General features: G+C 36.9%; 1 protein-coding gene across 3 annotated transcripts in view; it reads left to right on the forward strand.

Moving 5' to 3' along the window:
* The first annotated feature begins 3,298 nt into the window (after positions 1-3,298).
* ORC5 (origin recognition complex subunit 5) overlaps positions 3,299-26,877 on the forward strand; it is an 85,303-nt gene continuing 61,724 nt past the window's right edge. For all 3 annotated transcript variants that reach the window (XM_060628465.3, XM_078442543.2, XM_078442542.1), the window contains exons 1-6: positions 3,299-3,482; positions 6,875-6,967; positions 8,094-8,294; positions 17,442-17,516; positions 20,908-21,019; positions 26,435-26,565. In XM_060628465.3, the coding sequence (XP_060484448.2) occupies positions 3,411-3,482; positions 6,875-6,967; positions 8,094-8,294; positions 17,442-17,516; positions 20,908-21,019; positions 26,435-26,565 (684 nt within the window). In that variant the 5' untranslated portion in view covers positions 3,299-3,410. The remainder of the gene's footprint in view (positions 3,483-6,874; positions 6,968-8,093; positions 8,295-17,441; positions 17,517-20,907; positions 21,020-26,434; positions 26,566-26,877) is intronic.

Below are 26,877 nucleotides of genomic sequence, written 5' to 3' on the forward strand. Positions count from 1 at the left end.
TGCATTCTTTGACTCATGCCCCCATCCCTCTCATTTCCAAGCCAGCAACATCAGTCCAAGTGTTTCTCCCATTGCCACATCTCTCATTCTCCTTCTGCTTACCTCTTCTCCTGACTCTTGTAATTAGATTGGGCCCATCTGCATAATGCAGTCTAATTGCCCCATGTCAAGGTCAGCTGATAACCTTCATTCCTCCTGCAACCTTAATTCTCCTTTGCCATGTAATCAATGTAACATACTCACAGGTTCTGCAGTTAGGTCAAGGCTATCTTCGGGAGACCATTACTCTGCCTATCACAGCTGGTAAATGGAAGGTGCAGAAGAGGTGGACATCATGCTTAGACTGAACTAGAGAGATTTATAATAAGTTAAGGTTAGAGAAGGTACATAAAATACAGCAATCTGCCTTAGTATGACATTGCTTTAAAATCTCCTTCATATTATGTTTTCTCCTAATATAAATGTGAACATAGATAATTATTAATCAGTATTTATGTTACTAAAATATATTTATTTTGGAAAAAAATTCAATATTTGGTTTACTTTCAGATAATACCCTAAGCAATGTCCTTACCCACCTGGAGGGATTTTACAAAAGTGTAATGTGGTACTGAGGATATAATACCTAATTTCTTTCTTTTAATTATCTCTATACCCAACATGGAGCTCAAACTCACAACTCTGAGATCAAGAGTCACACACTCTTCCAACTGAGCCAGTCAAGCACTCATACATCATCCAATCTCTAAAGACCATGCTGGTCCTTCACATTCAAACTTCCTTACCAGTAAATGGCCAAAGGACCTAACAGTAGCTTAATTTCAGAGTAAACTGCCTAGATTTTAACCCAATTTTATTTATTTATATGCTTATTTTTTGGACAACCATTTATACTTTGAGTCTTCAAAGTAGCAAAAACTATTATACTAGACTGCTGAGTAAAGATGGGATGCCATATTTTAAGGCACAGAAAGCATTTTTGGAACTAAGACATTTGGGGCTTTTTATGATGTTTTACTTTAGCAAGAATTTTTCAATAGTTAATTTCATTAAGCAAATGTGGCTAAACATCGACTCTGTACTAGAATCATGCTAGCCATTTGGAATAAGTCATTAATTAATTTAATACTTATTTGTTGAGTTTCTACTCTGTACAAGGAACTTTTTTAGGTTCAGTTCCTCAGTGACCTTACATTTTAGTGAGAGATGGACAATAAACAAGTAAAATACATATTTAATGAGTACTGTGAATAAAAAAAAAAAAAAGAAAAAAGGGGGGGGGGAGTGGGCACAGCAGAGACTTAAGTGGTCAAGGAAAGCCCCTTAAGGTAACATGTGAGCAGAGACCCAAGTTGAGAAGTGAGCCACAGGAATAAGGTTGAGCAAATTGTCTAGACACAAGAACTTGGAGCATGCCCAGAGAAAGCACGGGTGCATATGGCTGAAGGGAAGCAAGCTTCAAGAAGAAAAGCAGATAGGGGTACCTGGGTGGCTCAGTCGTTTAAGCATCTGACTTTGGCTCAGGTCATGACCTCATGGCTCATGAGTTCAATCCCCATGTCTGGCTCTGTGCTGACAGCTCAGAGCCTGCAGCCTGCTTCAGATTCTGTGTCTCCCTCTCTGGACCTGCCCTTCCTATGCTCATCCTTTTTCTCTCTCTCTTTTTTTCAAAAATAAACATCAAAGAAGAGAAGCAGATGAGGTGAGCAAAGCAGTGGTAGGAAGGAGAGCAGGTTCTACAGGGGCTTGCACAGGGTGAAGATCTGGTGAAAGGGAAAATGACTATCAGAAAAGGAGGATGACATTTTTCACAAAATTAGATTATCGCTCTAACAAAATATTGCGGTTTTCCATCTACATTAGGGCTTACTTCTAGTTTATCTGATGCCATGGCTAAATTCCACAACCATTATATAGATTTTCTTTCTGCCTGATTACTTTTTAAACAATTAATATATATTTTACTAGCCTGGGATGCCAGTATATCACAATGCATATTAGACTTCAGAATGGGATTGAAAAACAATAACCTGAAAGCACATTTTATCAGCCAATATTTTGGGACTAAAGCATCTATATTTGTTTGGTAAACAAATCATTTAGTTAAAAACTAGAGAATAACTAAAGATCCTTTTTGCCACCACAAGATTCTGACCATGATGTCCACAATTAATTCTATATACCAGACACGAAGTATATAACCTTTAAAAAAAAAAACACACTAGTATTTTTGAGAGAGAGCGTAGGAGCAGCGGAGGGGTGGGCAGAGAATCTGAAGCGGTTTCCGCCTTGACAGCAGAGAGCCCTATGCCAGCCCCAACTCATGAACCACCCCCCTCCCCATCATGACCTAAGCCTAAACCAAGAGTCAGAGGCTTAACCAACTGAGCCACCCAGGTACCCCTAAGTATATAATCTTTTACTCCTAGCAATACCCCAGCTATTATTATCATCCCCATTTTATGAAAAGAAAGTTGAAGTTCAAAATCAATGGTTCAACTTTTCCAAGGTCTCTGTTAAGAAGAGTCAGTGGGCCCAACCTAGGGGTTTTAGGACCCTAAGTTCTCTTCTTCCACATTTGTTTACTTCTGTCTTTCATTTCCAGAATCATCCTGTATCTGGTTTCCAGTAGGTGTTCCTGGAATAAATACAGGTGAAAGCCTTATGCTAAAGGTAGCATTACTGTTGTTCCTGGCGTCCTCACCAACACACCTTGGAACTTCCTCCCTTCAGGAGGGAAAGGCATTGCCAGGTAGGTTTCAGGCTTGCACGAAGACTAGTAATTCCAAGTTGTATGTTCAACCCCATTTCACCCTTTCTTTGCACTGGAGACCTCTAATTTTGACACCCTCATAGGGGAAAAAAGGCCATCTTTAGACTAGCGATTATCTCAGTCCGACTTCCTCATGCCCCTATAAGGAGAGGGGCCTCAGCTCCATGCCTGCCTTCTTTCCCTCGATGGCGCCTAAGGAACGAGAGCTCCCGGGACTCAAGGTTTTTGCAGGCAAAAAAATCAAAGCTACGGGGTCGCGGTCCTTAGGAACCCGCAGTGTCCGTAGCTCCTTCCAGGCGTTTTTCGGTTCATCCATCCCCACGTGCTCTCCTGGCCTTTGGACGGCGAACACCTGCAAACGAGATGCCCAAACACCAACAGTACGCAAGCAAAACCTCACAGCGAAGAGGAAAAAGAAAGACCCGCCGCTCGGACCTTGGAAGATGAGGGCGGGGTGACGTTTCGCGTGCGCGCTGCCGTCATGTCGACGCACGGGCACGCCGGCCCCGCCCACAGCCTCGCAAGTCTGGTTTCCGGCGGGAGCCGGGACTGTGGGCGGAGGTGAGGCTGCGGCTTGGGTGCTGGAGCTGGACCGGGAGCTGGCTGGGTGCTGCCCTGCCCTGTGGTACTCGCCGGAATGCCTCACTTGGAAAACACGGTGCTTTGTCGCGAGTCCCAAGTGTCCACCTTGCAGTCCCTGTTTGGAGAGGTATTGTGTGAAACTATCTTTTCTCTTCCAAATCCCGGAGGCAAACGTTTCCGTGGCCTTGCGACATGTTCTAATTGTTTTTTAGTTTCGTGTTTGGATTGTGGGGCAATACTCCATATTTTTGCATTGAGAACAGGGGTTATTGTAGGTCTACCCCACTCCTACACCCAAAGTAACTTATTAGTACCTTTACAAGAAAATGGCACAGGCAGCACCACACACAGGACGTTGGCCCAGGACGTGTTCGTTTACACACGCCACGCTTTTGAGATGGTTACCCCAAAGTAGCTACTGGAAGTTGCTTAGTATCTTACCCCAGCTGAACAAGACTTTATACAACAGGTGTGTTTGCAGTATTTTTTTTTTTTTTTTTTCCGAATGTAAGTTGGCCCGTTTCATTGAGGTAAATGAAGCCTGGATATAGGTGGTGGTTTGCAAGACTCGTGAGGGCCAAGGCAGTCTTCAGGTTTAAGACTTTAGTAGCTTTTCCAGAATTGCAAAGCCTTGAGATCTCTGTCTAGAATTTTTGACCAGCAGTTCAGGTGATGCTTGTGAGAGGAGGGTAAGTGCCATCTTTAGGAGGTAATGTTCACCAGTTCACAATTTCATCTATTTGTTTTCTGGTGGCTTTTGGTGAGCCTTTTGCTTCAGCTTCATTAATTAGGCATGGAGTTAAGTTCATCAGACTTGGGTCTTATCTGCGAGGGGAGGAAATGAGAGTTTAGGCTTAGACTCATCCCTCCCTCTCAGCCATCTTCTGGTTTGCTTTCTTAAGTACTTGTATCCAACTAAGAATGTTGGGTAACAGTCTGAGTCTGTGAAGTATGGAAAAGTTCTTCTAAAGGTGCACAGTAGTTAGGGAAGTAAGAGGTCAATGACTGCATCCTCAGTTAGTATTCTGGTTATCATGCGTTCAGTTAGAGTTATCCATATCGTCACTGAAATACTTTCTTGGTTATGCTTTATGCATTCCTTTCTTGGAAGTGGTAAGCCCAGATCACCACAACTAGAAGCAGTCCTCTAGAAAGAGAATATTGGCCAACAGAGATGACTGGTATGGGTTTGGTGTTGGTCACAGAAAGGGTTTTGACCTTTGCGCTTACTACAAATCACATTTAACAATATTAATAATGGCTTTTTTTCAAGGTGCTGTGCATGTGCGAGATCCAAAAAACTGTAAAAAAAACAAAACTAAAAAACCCTGGTTCATATTTCTAAGCAGATTTTTTTATTTGCTCAGCAAATAAGTATTTACTGAGCCTCTTCTCTATATGAGGCACTGTGCCAGATCCTGGCCTATTACAGTTGGTTAAGAAGATTTAAGCATGACCATGAAAGGTTAAGTAACAGTGCAAGAGTTCAGTATAATTCTAGGTAACAATTGAAGGATGTTTAAAGGTGGAATATTACTAAGCCTCAAATAGTGGCTGCAGACCAGTGTGGTAGGATTCTAGAAAAGGAGTGTTTTAGTGTAGTTTGGAAAAATTTTCCTGAAGGATGTCTTGACCTTCTCTTTATAGGTATTTGGATAGTAGAGATGTTCAGCAAGCATGCATTTAATTCTTGGGATAGCATTTTTGAGCCAGTTAATTCACAAGATTGTTAGGTATAAACTTAAAGGGTTTGTATACTAAAACATCCATCTTAATTCTATTTGGGGGCTGCTTTTACCATGGAGATATGCAGTTAGAAAGTTTTTTCTGGGAAGGGTGCCTGGGTGGCTCAGTCGGTTAGGCTTCTGACTTGAGTTTGGCTCAGGTCATGATCTCACAGTTCGTAAGATCAAGCCCTGCGTCTGGCTCTGTGCTGACAGTGTGGAGCCTGCTTGGGGGATTCTCTCTCTCTCTCTCCTTCTCTCTCTGTCCCTTCCCTGCTTGTTCTCTCTTTCTCTCTCAAAATAAATACTAAAACTTTTTTAAAAAGTTAAAAAAAAAAAGGGTGCCTGGGTACCTCAGTCCCTTAAGCTTCTGACTTCGGCTCAGGTCATGATCTCACGGTCTGTAAGTTCATGCCCTGCATTGGGCTCTGTGTTAACAGCTCAGAGCCTGGAGCCTGCTTGGGATATTGTGTCTCTCTCTCCCTCTCTGCCCTCCCCTGCTCATGTTCTACCTCTCTCTCTCTCAAAAATAAATAAACATTAAAATAAAAAATAAAAAGAATAAAAACAAAAAAAAAAGTTTTTTCCTGTGTAAATCTGAGTCCCTGATTTGTCTTGCAAAAGGAAATGTGTGACTTAGTGGCTAGTATGTAATAAATGTGACTGTTAATGCAGTGATGATGATGATCATAGAGACTCTACTTTCTTGTGGAAATTGCATCATCCAATTTTTTTGTGATTATTTTTTAAAATGATTGTGTCCCACTGGACTATGAACTCTTCCAAAGCAGATTGTCTTTTAACAGGTATTTGTACTCTTCAATGCATTATTATAGTTTTCAGCATTTGGTAGGTGTCTAATAAATGAATGAAACATATTTGTAGTATTAATGAGACCAATAGAAGGACGTTTGACAATCTTTACTTTTCACTAGGCACCTGACTCTTAACAAATTGCAGGAAGATCTTGGGAATATGTATTTTGAAATATATGCTATGTAGATTTCATCATTGTTTTATTTGATGAAATGTGTACATTTAGGCCAGGCTAAATGTAGTATGTATAATTTAAAAGTATCCTGTAAATTTTCCTAAGAACAGGAGACTCTTGAAATTCCTTCCAACTTTGTGATCATATATACTTAGCTTCGAAGCTTTGAAATGTACAGTGAAGTTGCAGACTGTGGGAGTATATTCTTTAAAGAGTTAAGATAAAAATGGAGTATGGTAAAGTTATCCTGGAAATATCTCTGAAATCTCCTGTAAATTTGAAAATATAAGAGTTCTTATATATGAACCTGCACAGTAATAAAAACTATAAATACATATATACTGCATATATAGCATGTAGATATATAGTATATACTAAATATGCCAAGTATAGTTTTTCAGAAATTTTAATTTTTTTTTTTTTTTTTTTCCCTGAGAACATGAGCAGGGGAGGAACAGAGGGGGAGAGAGATTCCCAAGCAGGCTCCATGCCCAGCATGGAGCTTGATGCAGGGCTTGATCTCATGACCATGATATCATGAACACAGCTGAAATCAAGAGTCAGACACTTAACCGACTGAGGCACCCCAGAAATTTTAATCTTAATAAAGTGCTTAATAGAGAATGTGCTTAGGATTGAACTCAAGTAAGTTCACAGTGTGAACATAGATCCAGTGTATGGTCATTGTTGAAATAATTTGGATCGAATATTTTACTTTACCATGAAAACCTTTCTCATGAGTAGATAATTGTTTATTTTCTGTTTTTTTAATGTATGGACTGATACTTGTCTTTTCTCTCTTAGAGACATCATTTCAGCTTTCCATCAATTTTTATTTATGGGCATACTGCCAGTGGAAAGACCTATGTAACACAAACTTTGTTGAAAACTTTAGAGGTAAGAATAACCCTGGGATCATGACCTGAGCCAAAATCAAGAGTTGGGTGCTCAACTGACTGAGCCACCCGGGCATTTCAGACTAAATTTTGTTTGGGATATTTTGGACTCTAGTTTGCAAGGGAATAGGGTAAAAGAGGCCTTATAAGAAGTATAAAGTAGCCTTAGTTACATTGTTACCCTGAAAGAGAAAGAAAGGCTTCCTTCTTGGTTGAAATTTGTGGAATGTCACTAAAAATAGTTATAGGTCCCATTATTTGTGCCAGATGCCAAAAATTATCTTCCTCAGAATGATCAGTACTGCTTTTGTGATTTCATTTTGAGAACAGACTATATTTGTAAGCAAGTCTTTGTTTCCTTGTTACTTCTCGAATTACCTCCATTTTGATCTTTAAATGAAGAGCTAGCTTAATCCTTATAGGGGGATTACTGTGGTTTCAAACTCTTAAAATTCTTTTTGATCCAGGTTTGTTCATCATTAGAATATACCTTAAAATTAGTGTGAAATTCCTATTAAGAGTTTTAACACATACTTGGGGTTTTTTTGGTAAGAATTTTTTAGAGGGAAGTACAAGTTTGCTCTGAATCCTCGTAGGAAACAAATGGCAAACTCAAATAATTGAAGTGAGTTTAATGAAGATACTATTGTACAAAGGCTGAAGAAATGTTAAGGGAATCAATAAGGGGTGGTAAAGCACGGAGAGCTTTAGCCTTCCCTGGACCTGAACGGACCATAGGAGGGTATTGTTACCAGCTCACAGCAAGAGCTGTAGCTTTAGATGAGGGGCTGCCAGGCTGAAGCTGTGGCCTTTGGTAGAAGAATGTAGCCATGGTGGAACTGTGGGCCACTGAGAGACAGGGTGTGAGGTAAGGGAATATTCATTTTCTATTACCGCTTCCTTCAGGCCCCTGGTTCTTCTCGTTGGCTGAATCCAACTGGAGCCAGAAAATATGAGAGTGTGAATGATATCGTCTGTAGTGGCTAGCCTCCTGGGACACAGAGCAGGTTGGGGAATGGTGGTGGGCGGGGAGATGTAGATCAGAAGGACAAGTGGAGAACATCCAGCAGAGCCGTTACTGGATATGTGTGTTTTCTGTTCTGTTTACATTTTGTTGTTGTTTTCAGCTCCCACATGTCTTTGTGAATTGTGTTGAATGCTTTACCTTGAGGCTGCTCTTAGAACAAATTTTAAACAAATTGAATCATCTTAGTTCTTCAGAGAATCGATGTCCTACACACATAACCTGTGAAACATTTAATGATTTTGTTTGCTTATTTAAACAAGTAACCAAAGCTGAAAGTCTCAAGGATCAGACTGTATATATCGTAAGTAATTTAATTTCATTATATCATCTATTTGAAAACTGGTTTGTTTATTGGGTCAACTTCTGTATATTTGTTTTGAGTCTCATTATGTATAGCACACTGTGCAAGGGGCTTTTGGGATACAGAAATGTTTTAGATGTATTTTTTATCCAAAGGGAACTTCAGTGTAATGGAGGAGTTGTGACATATACTACATCTGATCATGTGTGAGTGTGGTAAGTGATAACCATGAGACGCAGAGTACTGATGAAGGCATATGTGGTCCAGCTTCATGAGGTGATAGCATTTGAGATAGACCTGAAAGGATAATTAGAGGATTATAGGAAGAAACTGAAGAAGGGGAATTGCAGATGTTGGGAATTATGTAAGGAAAGGTATGCAAATGCAGTGGAAGCCAGGGAATGAAAGTAGTCTGGTTTTGGTGGGTAATAATGTATGAAGGGAGAAAAAAGCTAGGAAGGTAAGGGAGGCAGAAAATAGAGTATCTTGAAAACTACTAAAGTGCTCTATTTCATGTACTAGTCAGTGAGGAGGTAGTGGAGATTTTAGAGCAGCAAATATGTTTAACATGCAAGTCATATTAAATAGATGGGAGGCGGTGAGCGATGACAGACTCAAGTCTAAAGGAATGATTTTTAGGCTTTTATAGCTGTTTAAATTAGAGGAAATTTGGGCCTGGACTAGACTTGGGGCGGGAGATGCAGAAAGGAATAAATGGAAGACACAGCAACGGTCAAATTCTTCCACTGTGTACAGAGTAGGTTTGTGGGGAAAGATGAATCAATTGATTTTTGGTTGGTTAAGTTTGAATCATAGTTGTTATATCAATGTGAAAATGATTAGCAGACAACTGAAAATGTGTACTATTTTAGTGGATTTTTATAATACTTTAATCCTTTTTAAAAAAATGATTACCTCTGGAATTGGAATTAAATTTTAATATAATGCCTTATCAAAACCGCCAAGTTGTAAACTCCCTGAAGGGACCAAATCCTATAGATTCTTGCATCTCGCATCTCCTGAAATGTATAAAATAGTTCCTTCCACATTTTCATTTCGCTCATTTACTTATTCAGCAAATAATTACTGAGCACTTCCTATGTGCCAGGCACTGTTTTAGGTACTGGCGATAGAACACAGAACAAATTAGAGTCCCCTGCCTTCTTGCAGTTTATAGTATAGTTGAGGAAGATACATGAAAAGCAGGTTAATAGTAGTGTGTCAGATATAATAAGCTAATAGAGTAAAGGAAAACCAATTGGGTGAGGGAGAGTAGTTGTTTTTCTAAATAGAGAAGACAGAGAAGATCTCACTGAGATGATGATAACTGAGCTGAAACCTGAAGGAAGTGAGGAGTAAGCCATGAAGAAACATGAAAAAAGAGTATTCCAGGCAAAGAGATGAATGTATGAGTACAAAGCCTGGAACATGCTTTGTGTATTCAGAGAATATCGAGGAGGCCATTGTGGTTAGGCTAGTTTAAGTAAGGGGGAGAGTGGTAATGTTGAGACCAAATGAAGAGTACAAGGATAGAAGCATGCAGACCAGCATTATGGGTTGAATTCTTTCCCCCAAAAATTCATATGGTGAAGTTCTCACCCCTGGTACCTCAGAATGCGACCTTTTGGAAATAGGGTCATTGCAGTTCTAATTAAGATGAAGTTAAGTAGTTTGGGCCCCTAATTTAGTATGACTGGTGTCTTTATAAAAAGAGGAAATTTGGAGATAAGACATGCACATAGGGAGGATGCCACATAAAGATAGGAGCTATGCTGCCGCAAGCCAAGGGACTACCAGAAACCAGGAGAGAGATCAGGAACAGTTCCTCCAGTAGTACCTTTGGAGGAAGTATGGTCATGCCAGCACCTTGATCTTGGACTTCTAGCTTCTGGAACCATGAGATAATAAATTTCTGTTGTTAAAGTCACCCTGTTGGTGGTGCTTTCTTATGGCGGCCGTAGGAAACTAATACAGCTGGTTCTGAGGCATTTATGATAATCTAGGCCAAACATCATGTTGGGTTAGACCAGACTGGTAGCAGTAGATGTGGTAAGAAGTGGTCTGGATATATTTTGACAGAATTTTCTGATAGATTGAATACAGAGGAGGAGAGAAAGAACAAAGTTAAGGATGACTCAGAAGTTTTTGTGCACTTGAAAGGATGGAGTTGTCATTATCTTAGTGGGATCTTGTTGGCAGGGAAGGAGTGATCAGGAGTTTGGTTTTGGGCATGTTAAATCAAGTACAGATGTTCAGTTGGCACTTGGACACTGGAGTCTTGGGTCAAGAGAGGTCCATTTTGGAACTACAATTTTGGAGTTATGAGAATAGAGGTAGTAGTCCTTTTTTTTTTTTTAATAAAAAATTTTTTTTTATTTTTTTGAGAGAAAGAGAGAGCAGGGGAGGGTCAGAGAGAGAGAGAGAGAGAGGGAAAATCCCAAGCAGGCTCTGCAGTTTCAGCATATAGCCCAATGTGGGGCTGAAACCCATGAACCATGAGAACATGACCTGAGCCAAATTAAGAGTTGGATGCTTAACTGACTGAGATCACTGAGACGCCCTTAGAGGTAGTAGTGTTTAAAGCTGAGGGGCTATTAGCTCACCAAGAGGGTGAGTGAGTAGAAAAGAAGCGAGTCAAGTGCCTGAGTCTTGGGGCAACCCATTGGTTATGTGATGAGGAGATAAGGAAAAACAAATGAGGACAGAGAAGAAATCAGTGATGTATAAAGAAAACTTGAGGAAGTTGCAGTGTTCTGGAAGTCTTGCTAGCCTCTCTCTTTCCTGGTCCTTTGACTAGGGAAACCAGGGTTTTGGTGGGGCTTTTTTGGCATATTTTCATTAGCCTTTCTGTGTTGCTGGCTTCTTCAGCTCTACATATGGGCTATGTGTGGCAAAAAGACAGCTCAGGCAATATACTCTCTAAGGTGAGTTGTCGTTCCTCTGTCCTAGCTGGCCTGCCTTCTCTCTGCCTTTCATAACCCTGTTCGTTTTATGTACAGTATTCAAGATTCTTAGTTTTACTTAGCAGGAGAAATAGGAAAAAGTATATACTTCATCTTCTCAGAGGCGGAAATATAATTTCTTTTAAAATGCAAGTGAATAAGTGAAGAATACAGCTACTACTAGCATAGTTTCACACCATTAAGTTGATTGATGCTAAAGCAACTCTAGTTTAACCCACCATTACTTGCACCATCAGTGCAAATATCAACATGGTGAAAAAGGCAAATAATATTTCAGTACTATTATGAAAATAGTTTTGACGTTGCCGACCTTTTGAAAGGGTATCAGGAACCACCCTTCCCACCCCCAGGGGGCCACAGGTCATACATACCTCAGAAACCAGTGTTCTAAGAAATAAGTTGGTCTTTCAGTAAGATAACGTAGGAGACAAGATCACTGGTGGAGAGGAATTTAAGGAATTAAGAGTCCATATCAGAAGGGGGTCATTAATGTGGGTTTTGAAATATCCAAAAAGTATAGGAGTTATATTAGAGAAGTGTTAGTAAGAAACTGTAATATTTAAAGAATGAAAGGGAATGACCTCAGTATATGTGGATGACAACAAAGAGAGTTGCAAAGCTGAATGTCTTTAGGTAGGAGGTTAGGTAGGAGGAAAAAATCAATACTGCAGAAACAGGGGCAGCTGGCTGGCTCAGTTGGAAGAGCATGCAGACTGTTAATCTCAGGCTTCTGAGTTCAAGTCCCATGTTGGGTGTAGGGATTACTTCAGTAAAACAACAACAACAAAAAATTCTAGGAACAGCCTTGATGAATAAGTAGGGCCCCACTCATTTTTTCAGATGCAGTGGATAAAAGTAGGTATTCAGTAAGTACTTGTTAATTGACTAAACATGAAGTGTGAAAAAGTTTCGAGGTGTTTAGCGTGGAACTTTTTTTTTTAATGTTTATTTATTTTTGAGAGAGACAGTGACAGAATGTGAGTGGGTTAGGGGCAGAGAGAGAGGGAGACACAGAATCCGAAGCAGGCTCCAGGCTCTGAGCTGTCAGCACAGAGCCTGACACGGGGCTTGAACTCACAAGCTGTGAGACCATGACTTGAGCCAAAGTGGACGCTCAACCCACTGAGCCACCCAGGCGTCCCTAGTGTGGAAAATTTTTAGGAGTACATCTGTAGACTGTTCAGCCTTCTAATATATGAATTGGTACATTTCAATACTTATAATAAAGAAAGGTGGGAGAATATTTTCTAGTCAGTAAACCAACTTGCAAATCAAGCGTCTATTAGAATGCTTTTGTGTAAATTATTAAGATAAATGTTTGGATCTGAATTAAAATTTTTTATCTCTCTGAATATTAGTTATCTGTTAACTGCTTTTGAAGAAGGATCGTTTATTAGAATATCATAAAATCATTATAGTGGGTTAACTAAATTAAATTAGAAGAATGAACTATTAATTTACTGCTTCAGCTTTGTGTTTTGCATTAAAATGGGCATAAAAACAGACCAGTTATTTGTATTAATCTGTGTCCTGGATTAGAGAGTTATTTAAATGGAGATTGATGGGGAAATTGCATAATTGCATAGTAGAGAAACTAATTTATAGCTTTTTAGCAGTAAATAATTTTAGCTTTATTTTGTCTAATTAGAAATGAAATATCTTAAGTTGATTACTCACATAGATTGTTTCAAGCTGTCTGTTAATAAAACAGTTACAAAACAATTTGGACTACTTAGGGAAATAATATTATATTCTTTGCATTTTAATTTTATTCCTATTTTAAATTATCATAATTTCTAGTAGGATTTGTTAATAAAGTGTAAATGTTTTTTAAAAAAAGACGCCAGCTTTCTTTACTTCAGTTCTGAGAAGAAAACGCACGAGATAAACCTACAACATTTTGCCATAATAGAAAGCTAGGTAACTATCATTATAACTAGGGTCATTTCAAAAAGACACAGAAGGTCACATATTGAAAGAATTAATATTGTTAAAATGTTCATAGTACCCAAAGCCATCTATAGATTCAGTGCAATCCTTATCAAAATTCAAATGACATTTTTCTCAGAGATAGAAAAAACAATCTTAATATTTGTGTGGAATCACAAAAGATGGAATAGCCAAAGCTGTGCGGAGAAAGAAGAAAAAACTTGAGGCATTATACTTCTAATTTCAAACTATACCATAAAGCTATAGTAAAACAGTATGGTACTAGCATAAAAACAGACCAACAGAACAGAATTGAGAGCACAGAAATAAACCTTCCCATATACATACGGTCAACTAATATTTGGCAAGAGAGCCAAGAATGCTCAGTGAGGAAAGGCTAGTGTCTTCAATAAATGGCAGTGGGAAAATTGGGTAGCCACATGCAGAAGAGTGAAGTTAGACCCCTGTCTTACACCATTCACAAAAGTTAATTTGAAATGAATTAGAGACTTAAGTGTAAAAACTGAAACCATAAAACTCCTAGGGGGAAAAAAACCCCAAAAAACCTAGAGGAAATGTTCGTTGGCAGTGGTCTTGGCAACAGCTTTTAAAATATGATACCAAGAGAGCAAGCAACAAAAGTGAGAAGTAGGACTACACTGAACTAAAAAAGCTTATGCATAGCAAAAGAAATAATCACTAAAATGAAAAGGCATTCTACAGAATAGGAGAAAATGCTTGCAATCATCTACTGAACAAGGGATTAATATCCAAAATATATAAAGAACTCGTACACTCCATAGCAAAAACAAACAAATCTGGTTAGAAAATGAGCAGAGGACCTGAATAGACATTTTTCCAAAGAAGGCATACAGATGGTCAACAAGCACATGAAAAGGTGCTCAACATCACTAATCATCAAGGAAGTGCAAATCAAAACCATGAGATATCACCTCACACCTATTGGATGCCTATTATCCAAAAGACAAGAGATAAGTATTGGTGAGGATGTGGAGAAAAGGGAATCCTTGTGCACTGTTCTTAGGGGAAGGTTAATTGGTACAGCCACTATGGAAAAAAGTGTGGAGGTTCCTTAAAACATTAAGAATAGAACTGCCATATGATTCCACAATCCAACTTCTGAGTGTATATATGAAGGAGATGAAATCAGGGTGTCAAAGAGATATCTGCACTCCCATGTTGATTGCAGTTTTATTCACAATAGCCAAATCATAGAAACAACCTAAGTGTCCATCAGTGGATGAATGAATAAAGAAGATTGTGTGTGTGTATGTGTGTATACATGCATATATATATGTATATGTATATGCATACATATACACACACACACACATACATATACATACATACAATGGAATATCGTTCAGCCATGAGAAAGAAGGAAATCCTGCCATTTGTGACAACATGGATGGACCTTGAGGGCATGATGCTAAGTGAACTAAGTTTGGCAGAGACAATTCTATGTGGAATCTAAAAAGCCAAACTCAGGAACAAAGTAAAATGGTTGGTTACTAGGGACTGTGGGATAAGGGAAATGGAGAGATGTTGGTCAAAGAGTACATGCTTCTAGTTATAAGGTGAGTAAGTTCTAGGGAATCTAATGTACAACATGGTGATTATAGTTAATGCTATACTGTGTTATATATACTTGAATGTTGCTAAGAGAGTAGAGTGGACCTTAAATGTTCTTGCCATGAAAAAGAAATGATAATTATGTGAGGTGATGGAGGTGTCAGCCAAATTTATGATGGGAATCATTTTGCAGTATTAAGTGTATCATATCAACACATTGTGTACCTTAAACTTATGCAGTGTTATATGTCAGTTATATTTCAAAGCTGGGGGGACAAAAAGGACCTAGAAACTAGTTTGAAGAGGCTTCCACTGGCCAAACATGGTATGGTTTGGCCATCAAAAAGAACAGTCAATTCAGTAGATGGAAGCACAATAGATGTGTTAAAATCCATGAATTCATAATGACACTAAACAAGTATATAAAAATCACAAAACCTCAGCTCATTGGTTACCATGAGAATTTCATTTACTAGGGCACTGTAGTAGGCTAAATAATGGCCCCTGAGGATATTAGGTCCTAATCCCTGGAACCTGTAAATGGCCCCTTGGAAAAAAGGCCTTTGGAAATGTGATTAACTTAAGGATCTAGAGATGGGGAGATTTACCAGGTTTATCTGGGCGAGCCCAAAATGCAATCACAAATGTTTGTGTAGGAGAGAGGCAAAGAGAGGTTTGACTAAACCACACATAAAAGAGGCGGCCAGGTAATGGAAGCAGAGGCAAACAGAATAAGTGAGAAACTGGAAGGTGCTGGCCTTGGATTATGTAGTGATGCAGCCACAAGCCAAAGAATACTGGCAGCCACCAGAAGCTGAGGGGGCAAAGAATGTATTCTACCTTAGAGCTGTTGGAGGGAGTGTAGCCCTGCAGACACCTTGATTTTGGCCCCACGAAACTGATTTCAGACATGGCTTCCAGAACTGTGAGAGAATAAATTTTTAGTCTGTTTCAAGCCACCACATTTGTGTGATGATGTGTTACAGCAACCACAGAGGCACAAACTTATTTTGAAAGTTGGTAGATTAAAGGAAAGAATCAAGCATTTATCCCTTATGTCCTGTGTGAACTTTATTTCTGAGGAACTAACAGATGAGGAGAAGTTCTTTCTAGAAAAATGTCCTCCAATAAATGAAGAAAGAATCCTAGAAAATTAGAGTGTTATAGTCCCTAACAAAGTTCTAGATATAGGCAGTGATCATCAATTGAAATCATTTGGTGAAAGGCTGCTAGGGAACTTTATAATGGATGGATCAGGCTGACAATACCTGAAACTCAATCAATCTTAACATCACAAGAGAGATAGTCACGTGTTGTGTACCTGCTGATGTGATTCAATAAGAAATATAGAGCACTATTTGTGAAGTATTCTTGCCCGAAAGTTGAACCTGAATCTTATCAGACCCCTAGATTTATTGACTATTGTACAGGAAATATAGGGGATATAGGAGATGCAGTCAGCCAATTCAGAATATGGAAAATTCTACCCAACAGATGACCTGTTTACTTCAATGAATATATAACAGCAAAAAAAGGAAGGGTCAGGGGAAATGTTATAATTTAAAATTGACCAGAAGACAAACCAAATATGAGAATATTCAATATATGAACCTTTTTGGATCCTGAATCAAATAAGTGAACTCTAAGGAGGCATTTGTGGGACAAATCGGGAAATTTGAATACTGGTTATTACATGACGTTACAGAATATTGTTAATTTTTTAGGCATGATAATGATACTGAGGTTATGTTTTTTTAAAAAAAGTCTTCACCTCTTAGATCTACATATGACATATTTATGGATGGAATAGTATGTCTGAGGTTTGCTTTAACATAATCCAGCAAGATGGTAGAAGAGAAAAGTGGAGGTGGATAGAAAAAACAAAAAGTAAAACATAACAAAAAGTAAAAACAAAGGTTAGATTAAATAGATTAAATATTTTAGACAATGCTTTGAAGACCTTGATTTTTTTTTTATGGACTAATGGATGACTTCTTGAAGTAAGTTTTTTTTTTTTTTTAACATGTTTTATCAAAATTTCAAACATATATAGAGAATAGTGTAATATATTCTAGTGAACCCATCACCCAGCTTCAGTTATTATTAACATGTGGTCACACTTGTGTCTTTATCCCATCATTGTTTCCTGCATCATATTATGTTATCTATAAATGAATATAAACATTCTATCTCTATATATCATATATCACCCATGAATATGTGCTAGAGCTACATATAATATGTATACTGTGTGTTTCTGGAAGATAAGTACCTTTTAAAATAATATAATCCCAATAGTATTATCATAACTGAACAAAAATTTAACTTTTATCAAATGGAATAAAAAATGCTTCTAGTTCTATGTCTTGTACACCTAGTGAGATATCCTTAGAGCATTGGTAATATACCTATAAAAGAAACTTTTAATGTGGCTGTGATTCATTTTCTATTTAGAAACTTGGGTTAAAATACGATGTAAGTAGTCTTTTTTAATTTGCTAATTTGAAATGTCTTCTACAAATGTAAATACCAGTTGAAAATTAATTCATAGGTTATAATTTTTCTTTTTAACATAGAAAATTGTGAATTGTGGAGTATATTATATAAATGTTTTATAGAGGGCTTTGTAAATCGATTTTGACACTGCATTTTTTTTTATAAGGTTCTAGACAAAGCAGAATATCTAAGAGATATGGAAGCAAATCTTTTGCCTGGGTTTCTTAGGTTACAAGAATTGGTAAGTAATGCATAGGTCTTTTCGCCCTATGACCTAATCAATTGATTGTCTTGTCAAATATTTTCCTTTTGCCAATCTGACAGGTGAGAAATGAATCTTAACATAATTTTAACTTGTGTTTCTTTACTGTGAGTGTTGTTGAACATTTTTCCAAAGTAAAAGCACTTTTTGACTTGGTAACATTTATTCTTTATTTTAGCTTTTCATTTCTAATTGTGAAGTGACTAATCCTACTCTTTTATAAGGTTTTAGGTGTTTGCTGGAGTAGATGGTGGGAGCCTATACTTTAAACTTTCTGTAAGAATTTTAAAATTTTCAGTAATCTAGAGAATCAGTAATCTAGAGGTAGGTCTGTTTTGGGTCATTCGGAGTTCTCTCTCTTGGCCAGTGTCAGAACCAGCTTTGTGTTTGAATTTATAATTGTGTTGGTACTGAATAGTATTAATACTACTGTAATTGTTATGAGCTAACAAGAAAAGAATAGGGATGGGCTTAATATGCATATGTGTCAGGTCAAAACATAATAATAATATGGTAAAACCAGGATTTTACAGTAGTTTGAATAAAGAAAATTGGAGAGAGAATTCATTGTTCACCAACATCAGTTGGTATAGGAATACTAAACTCAACTGTGGCTGTTTCCCATTTGTACCAGAATTATGAGGGTAAGATTTAGTTTGATCAAAATACTATAATTAATCATATTCAATCACTGTTAATTTAAATTTTATTGATTTTGTAGTTTTGTATTTAACTTACAAATTTATTTTTGTTTTATAATCCTGTAAGTGCTTTGAGCATAAATAGTTTATACCTACCAGTTTTATGTCTGTATTTAAGTATTAAGTAACATTATAATGAAAGTTAATATTTGGAGAGACCATGTTTACACCATTTCTGACTTTGAAAAGTTGAACATTTACTGAACACATTACTGAAATTTGAGAAACTGTCAGAAGTTCAGAGAGGCTTTCCAAGTGCCATTGAAATCATTGTGTGCCTAAGGTCAATTCCTAAAATTCACTTTTATTTTTATTTATTTTTTTGTAGTGTTTATATTTGAGAGAGAGAGAGAGAGAGTGTAAGCAGGGGAGAGGCAGAATAGGGAGGCAGAGGATCCCAAGCGGGCTCTGTGCTGACAACAGAGAGCCTGATGTGGGGCTTGAATTCACAAACCATGAGATCATGACCTGAGCTGAAGTTGGTTGCTTAACCAACTGAGCCACCTAGGCACCCCTAAAATTCACTTTTAGTAATAGTAATAGCAGGGGTGAGATGTTAGAGGACAGGAGGAGAGTTAAGTGTAGCTCTTGGTAACCTATCCTGGAAATGTCTTGCCACAGTCTAGCTTTTGCTAGTTTGATTAACTCTTGGCATTTTACTACTGAGACCAGTAACTCATCTTCTTTGAGTAGATGCCTCCTCCTTCACTTCTTTTTATTGTTTTGTTGTGTTGCTTGTGGATTATTTGTATGACCTCATCCACTGTCCCTGTTGTCCTGGGGTTCCCTGTCTGGTTTCCAACTATATTCTTGCTGTCCTCTTGCTCTTAAACCGTAGCTTATCTCAGTTTCCCCCTCAAGCCCAGTCATGGTCATGGTGCGTCCCTTCATCGGAGTTAGGCCTTCCCCCCAACCCCCCTGCCTTTTTTTAGTTGTAATTATGGAAACTGAAGGAAATTAAAAGATTCAAGTAATCTCAATTCTACCATAAAACAGAAGTATTATTTTGACATTTCTGGAAACATGGTTGATTTGAAAAAATGTATTTAATTTAGGAGAAATATAGTAAAGGCATTTCATGTTTTCTATTAATATATATGAGTACAATTAAGTTATGATATGAAGGTACTTTAACATTTGAGAACATTACCAGCTTAAAATCCTTTCAGATGGATAAATATCTTCTATTTTTTAGGCCTTTCTATTATTGAACTGATTTTATCAAATGCTTTTATTTTTACTTATTTATTTAAAAATTTTTTTTTAATGTTTATTTATTTTTGAGAGAGAGAGACAGAGCACGAGCAGGGGAGGGGCAGAGAGAGAGGGAGACACAGCATCTGAAGCAGGCTCCAGGCTCTGAGCTGTCAGCACAGAGCCCAACGTGGGGCTCAAACCCACAAGCTGTGAGATCATGACCTGAGCTAAAGTCGGATGCCCAACCGACTGAGCCACCCAGGCGCCCCTCAGATGCTTTTAGATAATCATTTTTTATTATTTGATTTGATTTGATAATCATTTTTGAAAGCACAACAACTTAATGCCTTGTATTCAAGATTGTATTTAGAGCATCCCTTTTTATCCCTATAGAAATAAATTCAAGGATTCTTAAAAATTAAAAAGTTTATAAGACAACATTTGAAAGTAGAAATCTTTTTCTCTTTTTCATAAAGATGCTAGATTTTTGTAGAATTATGAATTTATTGAACTCAGCTTTCTTTATTAGCCAAAAGAATGTTTTTCTAAGTAATGGAAATTGGAATGTAAGATTACATGTAAGTTAGGAATCAATAAATAGTAAATCACCATCAGAGTATAGTATAATTTATGTGATTGGATCCTAAGAATAGTTACAGAACAAAACAGCTATCATGCCTGCTTTGTCACCTTGGAAAATGTCAAAAAGAATAAGGAAAAAAATTAAAATTTGTACTGAAATGCAGAAGTCTGTCTGCAGATTAATTCTAACTAGCATCCATAGGGCATTTGTGGCCACTCTGGAGGACAGCATACATGTTGCGCTTGTATTCTTATTGCTTGTTTTTGTATACTGGTAATACATTCTAAATACACTTCAAAAGATTACTGTTTACCTAACATCAGTGTTTTATGTGTGTACTTAATGTTCTTAATGTCTATTCATGTTTTGCTCAATAATTTTTTATGAAAATAACCTTTAAAAATACTTAAAAATTTCCTAATATTATGGTTATATGGGATTGCATATCTGTTTTTCTTCAACTCTTATTTTCTCTCTGGGTTGCTGTAGCTATTTTAATGAGAGATATTAAGTTGTACATTGTTTTTATTTATTGATTGAAACTAATGATTTCTTTGAAAATTCACATAAAAAGATCTTAATTATTAAGGAAATGTGTTTCTTCATTTCTATGAAATAAACCCTTGTGTGACTGTCCCTAGCGTTCATGAGTAACCGAAATGTCCGTTAACCTAAAAGTTTTATGGAAATTCTAAGTGATTATGTTTGAAAATTTGCAAGTGGATGAACTCCTTGATTAGGTTTTTGAAATAACACCTATTAATATGCAAATAATTTGTCATATATTGTAACTTTGCTGGATTTATTTGAAAGAAAAATTCAAATGGAATTGCTGCTCTGATTAAGATTTTTAAATGCAAAGTTACTTTTATTTTTCTTTCTTTTACAGACTGACAGAAATGTGACTGTTCTCTTTCTCAGTGAAATTGTTTGGGAAAAGTTTCGTCCAAATACTGGGTGCTTTGAGCCATTTGTCTTGTATTTCCCTGATTATAGCATAGGTAAATTTTAAAACTTTGTTTTGACAAATGATATTCACTAAAATACTTTTTGTTGTTTGAAAGATTAAGCTAGCATATTCAAATGGGAATACTTTGATGTCTTAATCTGTTCCGATTTGCTGCCAGTCTCAAAAATGTAACTGTACTTACAGAGGTTTTAGTTTGAAACTGTGAAGGGTTATTCTTGTATAGTTGTTGAAATGTTTTGAATGAGTATTTCTCACATATTTGTGTTAATGGTGTATTTTCACATTTTTTAGTCAGTATAGTAAGATGTATATATTGAGATTGTAACTTCCTTGCAAGTAAGTATCAGACTAGGTTGGCAAAGCACATTTAAATTGTATGAAATCTTTATTTACCATGTACTTGGGTTAAGTATTATGTGGAGTGTATCTTTTGCCTTGGTAAATCTCATTTTTCATTACTGTTTCTCTTACAGTACCAACTACTAGGCCTTGTGTTTATTTCTTTGTGGCTTGTATTTAATCTTAAATTTCATAGATCTTGATTATTTTTGTCTTTGGAAGAACACGGTGGCTTTTTGTATTGCTGAATAGTTCTATAGATTAGTATTGTGTTGTCACTATACAAACAGGATACTTCTGACTCAAAGTTTACAAATGTGAAGCATAAAGTGATTAGCAGGCTATGAAAAAATAGCATTTCTTGACCTTGGCCTCATTAACACTAGCCTCTGAACTAATCAGCTGTAAACATTCATTGTTAAGATAAACACATTTTTGCCTGTTTTCACAAGAACAGCAATCAAATAACACCTTGCCTTAGCTAATTAACTGAGATAGAAAAAAGGAACCCAAAATAAATGGAGCCCTTATTTTCAGTAGTTTCTCTTCCATGAAAATTGCAAAATAGGGAGAAAAGGGTAGGAAGAAAAGGAATAAATCAAAGGATTTCAGTAAAAAAATTCTTTGTACCTGTGTCATCACTGTTCAAAGTTGAATTTTTTCATGACCCATGTTAGGTTTAAGTACTGAAAAATTACAGATTAAAAAAAAATTTTTTTTAACATTTATTCATTTTTTGAGAGAGACAGTGAGTGGGGTAGGGGCAGAGAGGGAGACACAGAATCTGAAGTAGGCTCCAGGCTGAGCTGTCAGCACAGAGCCCGATGTGGGGCTCAAACTCATGGACTGCAAGATCATGACCTGAGCTGAAGTCGGATGCTTAACCGATTGAGCCACCCAGGCACCCTGTACTGAAAAATTATTTAGAATTTAAGAAAAGTAATTTTTAAAAAAGCTGGTTTTCTACATCTTAGTGAAGTGTTAAAGTATGGTATAATGAATTGTAGAATTTTATTTAAAATTTTAGAAAGTAAAGATATGAAGCCTCATTGATGAAGAGAATTTGAGGACGTACTTAATTAAAGTGTGCCAATTTCAGAGAGCATAGGCTAATAGGTTTTTGAAAAGTATATAATAATGGGGCCATGTATAATCTGATTATTTAATTGAGAGCCTTCTATATACCAAGATTTTTTTAAAAAGCAAAACCCCATAATCACACAAAAAGTTATTCAAAAAGGAAACATTAATTGATAAGCCAAATTATAGTTAGAGTAAGCATGGAGCAGGAACAAAGGAATAATCTTAGTGACTAATGTCATCCAATCATAACTTGATACACATGCCATCTGTAAGAATGGTGTTTGAAGTTCAAGATGCCCTCTCCTCTCAGCAGTGATGATTAGGGGCCCAGTTTGGAATTCTTGTTTTCTGATCTCTACCACATACAAACTACTCATCTTTTGGTAGAGCATTTTTTTTCCCCCTCTGGTGGATTATAATTCACTTTCATCAGATGTTTGGTTTGGTTACTGTATCATTCATTCAGGATAAGTTATGCTCCAATAAACAATCTGAAAATCTCAGTGATTTATAGTTTCCCATTCTTAACAACCTTTGTGCAGTTGTTGTCTTATGTTTTACTTATACATTTATTATAAACCTCATATTAAATTATTATTTGGACTTGAAAGAAATAAAAAATCTTTTGTTTATCCTGCTTGAGATGTGTTGAGCTTCTTGGATATATGAGTGTATAGTTTCATCACCTTTGGAAAAATTTCAGCTCTTATTTCTTCGAATATTTTATCTTTGTTCCCCCCACCCACTTTCCTGGCCTTTTCCTGAGACTGCATTACATGTGTATTAGACCCCTTGATATTGTCTCACCGAGTCCTTTTACTTATTTAAATTTTAAATCTATCTTCTTTGTGTTTTATCTGGGATTTTTTTTCTCTGTGTCTTTAAGTTCACTAACTTTTTTTCTACAAGTGTCTAATCTGCTGTTAATCCCGTCCAGTGGAATTTTTCATTACAGATCTCATGCTTTTGTTTTCCTTTGTATTTTTGAGATGATGAGCATGTTTATAATAGTTGTTTTATATCCTTGTTCACTGATTCCATAACCTCTTTTATTTTAGGTTTCTATTGACTAATTTTTACCTATTCTAGGTATTAATTGTGTATATAGTAATTTTTTTTTTTTTTTTTTTTTAATTTATTTTTTGGGGACAGAGAGAGACAGAGCATGAACGGGGGAGGGGCAGAGAGAGAGGGAGACATAGAATCGGAAACAGGCTCCAGGCTCCGAGCCATCAGCCCGGAGCCTGACGCGGGGCTCGAACTCACGGACCGCGAGATCGTGACCTGGCTGAAGTCGGACGCTTAACCGACTGCGCCACCCAGGCGCCCCAATAATTTTTGATTGAACAATAGATATTGTGTTTTTTGTTGTTGTGTGTTGGGTACTTTTCTAGGAAGCACTTAAGTTTCTTGAAGATATATCTGACTGTTTTAAGGTTATTTTTAAGCTTTTTTGAAGGGATGCTCTAGAGTAACCTTTATTCCAATGGTAATTTTAGCTTTACTTCTATGACATAGCCCTTCTGGGATTTTTACTGAAAACCACATGTATTTAGCATAGTTTCTTCATTCTGACTGGTGGCAGTATGAATGATTTATAGTTCTCTGTGAGCTCTGATAATTGACTGACACCTCTCCACTAATTGTTTTACCCCGGAAGTTGTTTTTGCTTGGCCTATGGGGTTTTACTCTGTACATGTACAGATTTGTATTCAGACAGGAGTGAAAGGGAGCCACTGTGGAGATTTCTGGAGCTCTTTCTCTCCATAACTCTTTCTCGTACTCTACTTAGCAAATTCTAGCTACCTTAGGTCCCTCTACTCTGATATTTGATTTCTCAATTCATTGGGATTAATGGCTCCTTTTGGAACTTTTCTGTACCATAGTTCTACAGTTACCTCTTGTTGGAAAGCCTGGCCTGGTGATGGCTCATTTGTTTCCTTTTTCTCAGGTATCACAGCCTTTTTTGCATATTGTTTGATGTCTGAAAATAGTGTTTTTCTATATTTTGTCCAGTTTTTAGTTCTTTATTGCAGGAGAGTATTTCTGGACTCTTTTTCATGACTAGAAGCTGAAGTCCCTCTTCAAGTTAGACATGGTTGTTCTTTGTGCGTTAAATTATACTTTGATAGTGAAATTTTAAGACAACAGAAGACCAATCAAGTGGTTTCTGCTTCCCTTTATTTACTACCTGTTTGTGCCCTGTTTTCAGCTTTCCATTAGAGATGGGATTTTTCCATAAGTTTGAATACTCCCAGGCAATTAGAGCTTCCATAACATAGACTTGTACTCTGCAATTTTGCCTGTAGTCTAAGCAACTGGTCTGCTTTTATAGCAACACAGTGAGATCTCTCATTCTTATTAAGACTTTTGTCAGGATTGGGCCAGTGGTAACATCTAATCAACTTTCATGTGAGGTACTCAGGGTCACCGATAAGGAGGATCTGGATAGAGATGGTCCGGAGGAGCTTAGGAATGCAGTCTGAGCTGGAGAACTGTTTTCTAGATTTCCTCATCTATGCATCTGTAGACCATCGTTTTGCCTGTGTATATTCATCTGTCTTACCATCCATCCCTTTTCTCTTTCCCTCTCTTCTCCTTTTTTCTATCTGTCCAGTTATTTGGCATCTTATACATACAGATAATTTTAGCTCCGAGTCTTAAGGCACCTTTTAGAGATTGTCCTTGTATCATCAACTATTTTCCCATGCATAGTTTTAAAAAGCTTAGTAACATTAAATTTAAAAAGTCCTATTAGAATGTAAAAATACATAGACTCCAAAGTCAAGCTTTGGACTTTGTGTATTTTTCAGTGGTTGTGATATAAAAATGCATGTAGTAACACTCTCCTGTACAGAATCCTTTCAGGGTAATATTCCAAGTATGTAACTGGGCTTTCAAATGTGCTGCTGTGTTTTTTTCTTGTTTTTGTTTTTGTTTTTTTGTCAGCCTTATCTAAAAAGGACCCCCTTAATATAGCTATATCTATGTTTCCCTTTACTTGTAAGTATTGCAAAAATCCTGAACCTGTGGAACTAGATTTAAAGTACTAGTCACAAAGAACTCCTAACTGAGGAGTCTAAAGAGACCATTGCACCAGGGAGTCAGAGAGAATTGCAATAGGAATGAATGACTAATTGATTCCCAGGTACTTATACCTGGGAAATTTTGAATAGTGGGTGGTTGTTTCTCTTTAATTAAAAAAATTTTTTTAAATGTTTATTTATTTTTGAGAGATAGAGACAGAGCATGAGCAGGGAAGGGGCAGAGAGAGAGGGAGACACAGAATCTGAAGCAGGCTCCAGGCTCCGAGCTGTCAGCACAGAGCCCGATGCCGCGCTCGAACTCATGAACCACGAGATCATGACCTGAGCCAAAGTCAGATGCTCAACCGACTGAGCCACCCAAGCGCCCCTGTTTCTCTTTAATTTTAATTGTGCTTCTACAATATGGTATTTCCAGCAGGATAAAATAAAGTTTAGGACTCTAAACGTGTGATATTGTATAAAGCGTTTAAGATACAAGAGAAGAAAAATAGAGATACCAAAGTTTTAGGGAGAAAACACGATTTATAAAAGGAGGAATGACGAGATAATTTTCATAAAAATACAGGAATTCTTTTTATTTTTTAAAAAATGAAGAGCATTTTCCAGTTTGGTGGTCATTTATGCAGTACCCCTTGTTTTTTTCTAGTTGATTTACTTAATAGGCAGAAAAATATAATATGTATTATTTTTCACCTTTGATATTGATTTTGCTCGCAAAGGTTCTTGAGATTTTCTTGGATGTCATTGTTTAATATTTGTTTTAAGCAACATTTTGTAATTTTTAAAGAACAGTAGATTCTTAATTCTTTTACTTCAGTTTGAAAAGTTGTGTTACTTTCCTAATCTCATAAGTTTTCTTACTCCTTAATAATTGCCCGGCCTGTATATTTATTGTTTTATACCTTTGTAATAAAATTCTAGAAGATACAACTGGAGTTCTGGGTTAATCCTTAAGTTCATTTGTGTCTTTTGAACAGGGAACCTTCAAAAGATCTTGTCGCATGATCATCCTCCAGAGTATTCAGCTGATTTCTATGCTGCCTACATTAATATTCTTCTTGGAGTTTTCTATACCGTCTGCCGAGATTTGAAGGAGCTCAGACATCTGGTGAGTGAACATGTTACTTAAAAAAAAAAAAAGACTATCTTTTAATAATTTTTCCATGCAGAAATGGTGTGAGGTAGGCTAGAAGCTGAAAATTTATTCTGGAAATTTGGATTTGGCCTTTTGAGGCTCACATAAGTAGGTGGAAGCCTGTGCCTTAGTACAAACTGCAATGTGATCAGAAAACCTTCATTCATCTTTAGTTATGTCTTCTTATTCTTCCTTAGGAGTATTTTTTGTTTCCTTCCTTCTCTTTTTCTAATTACAGAAAATGTAGAACTTCATTAAAATCAAAATGAGAAATAGAAAGGAGGT

Source organism: Panthera onca, chromosome A2, assembly GCF_046562875.1.
Source record: "Panthera onca isolate mPanOnc1 chromosome A2, mPanOnc1 haplotype 2, whole genome shotgun sequence".
NCBI classification, from domain to species: Eukaryota; Metazoa; Chordata; class Mammalia; order Carnivora; family Felidae; genus Panthera; species Panthera onca.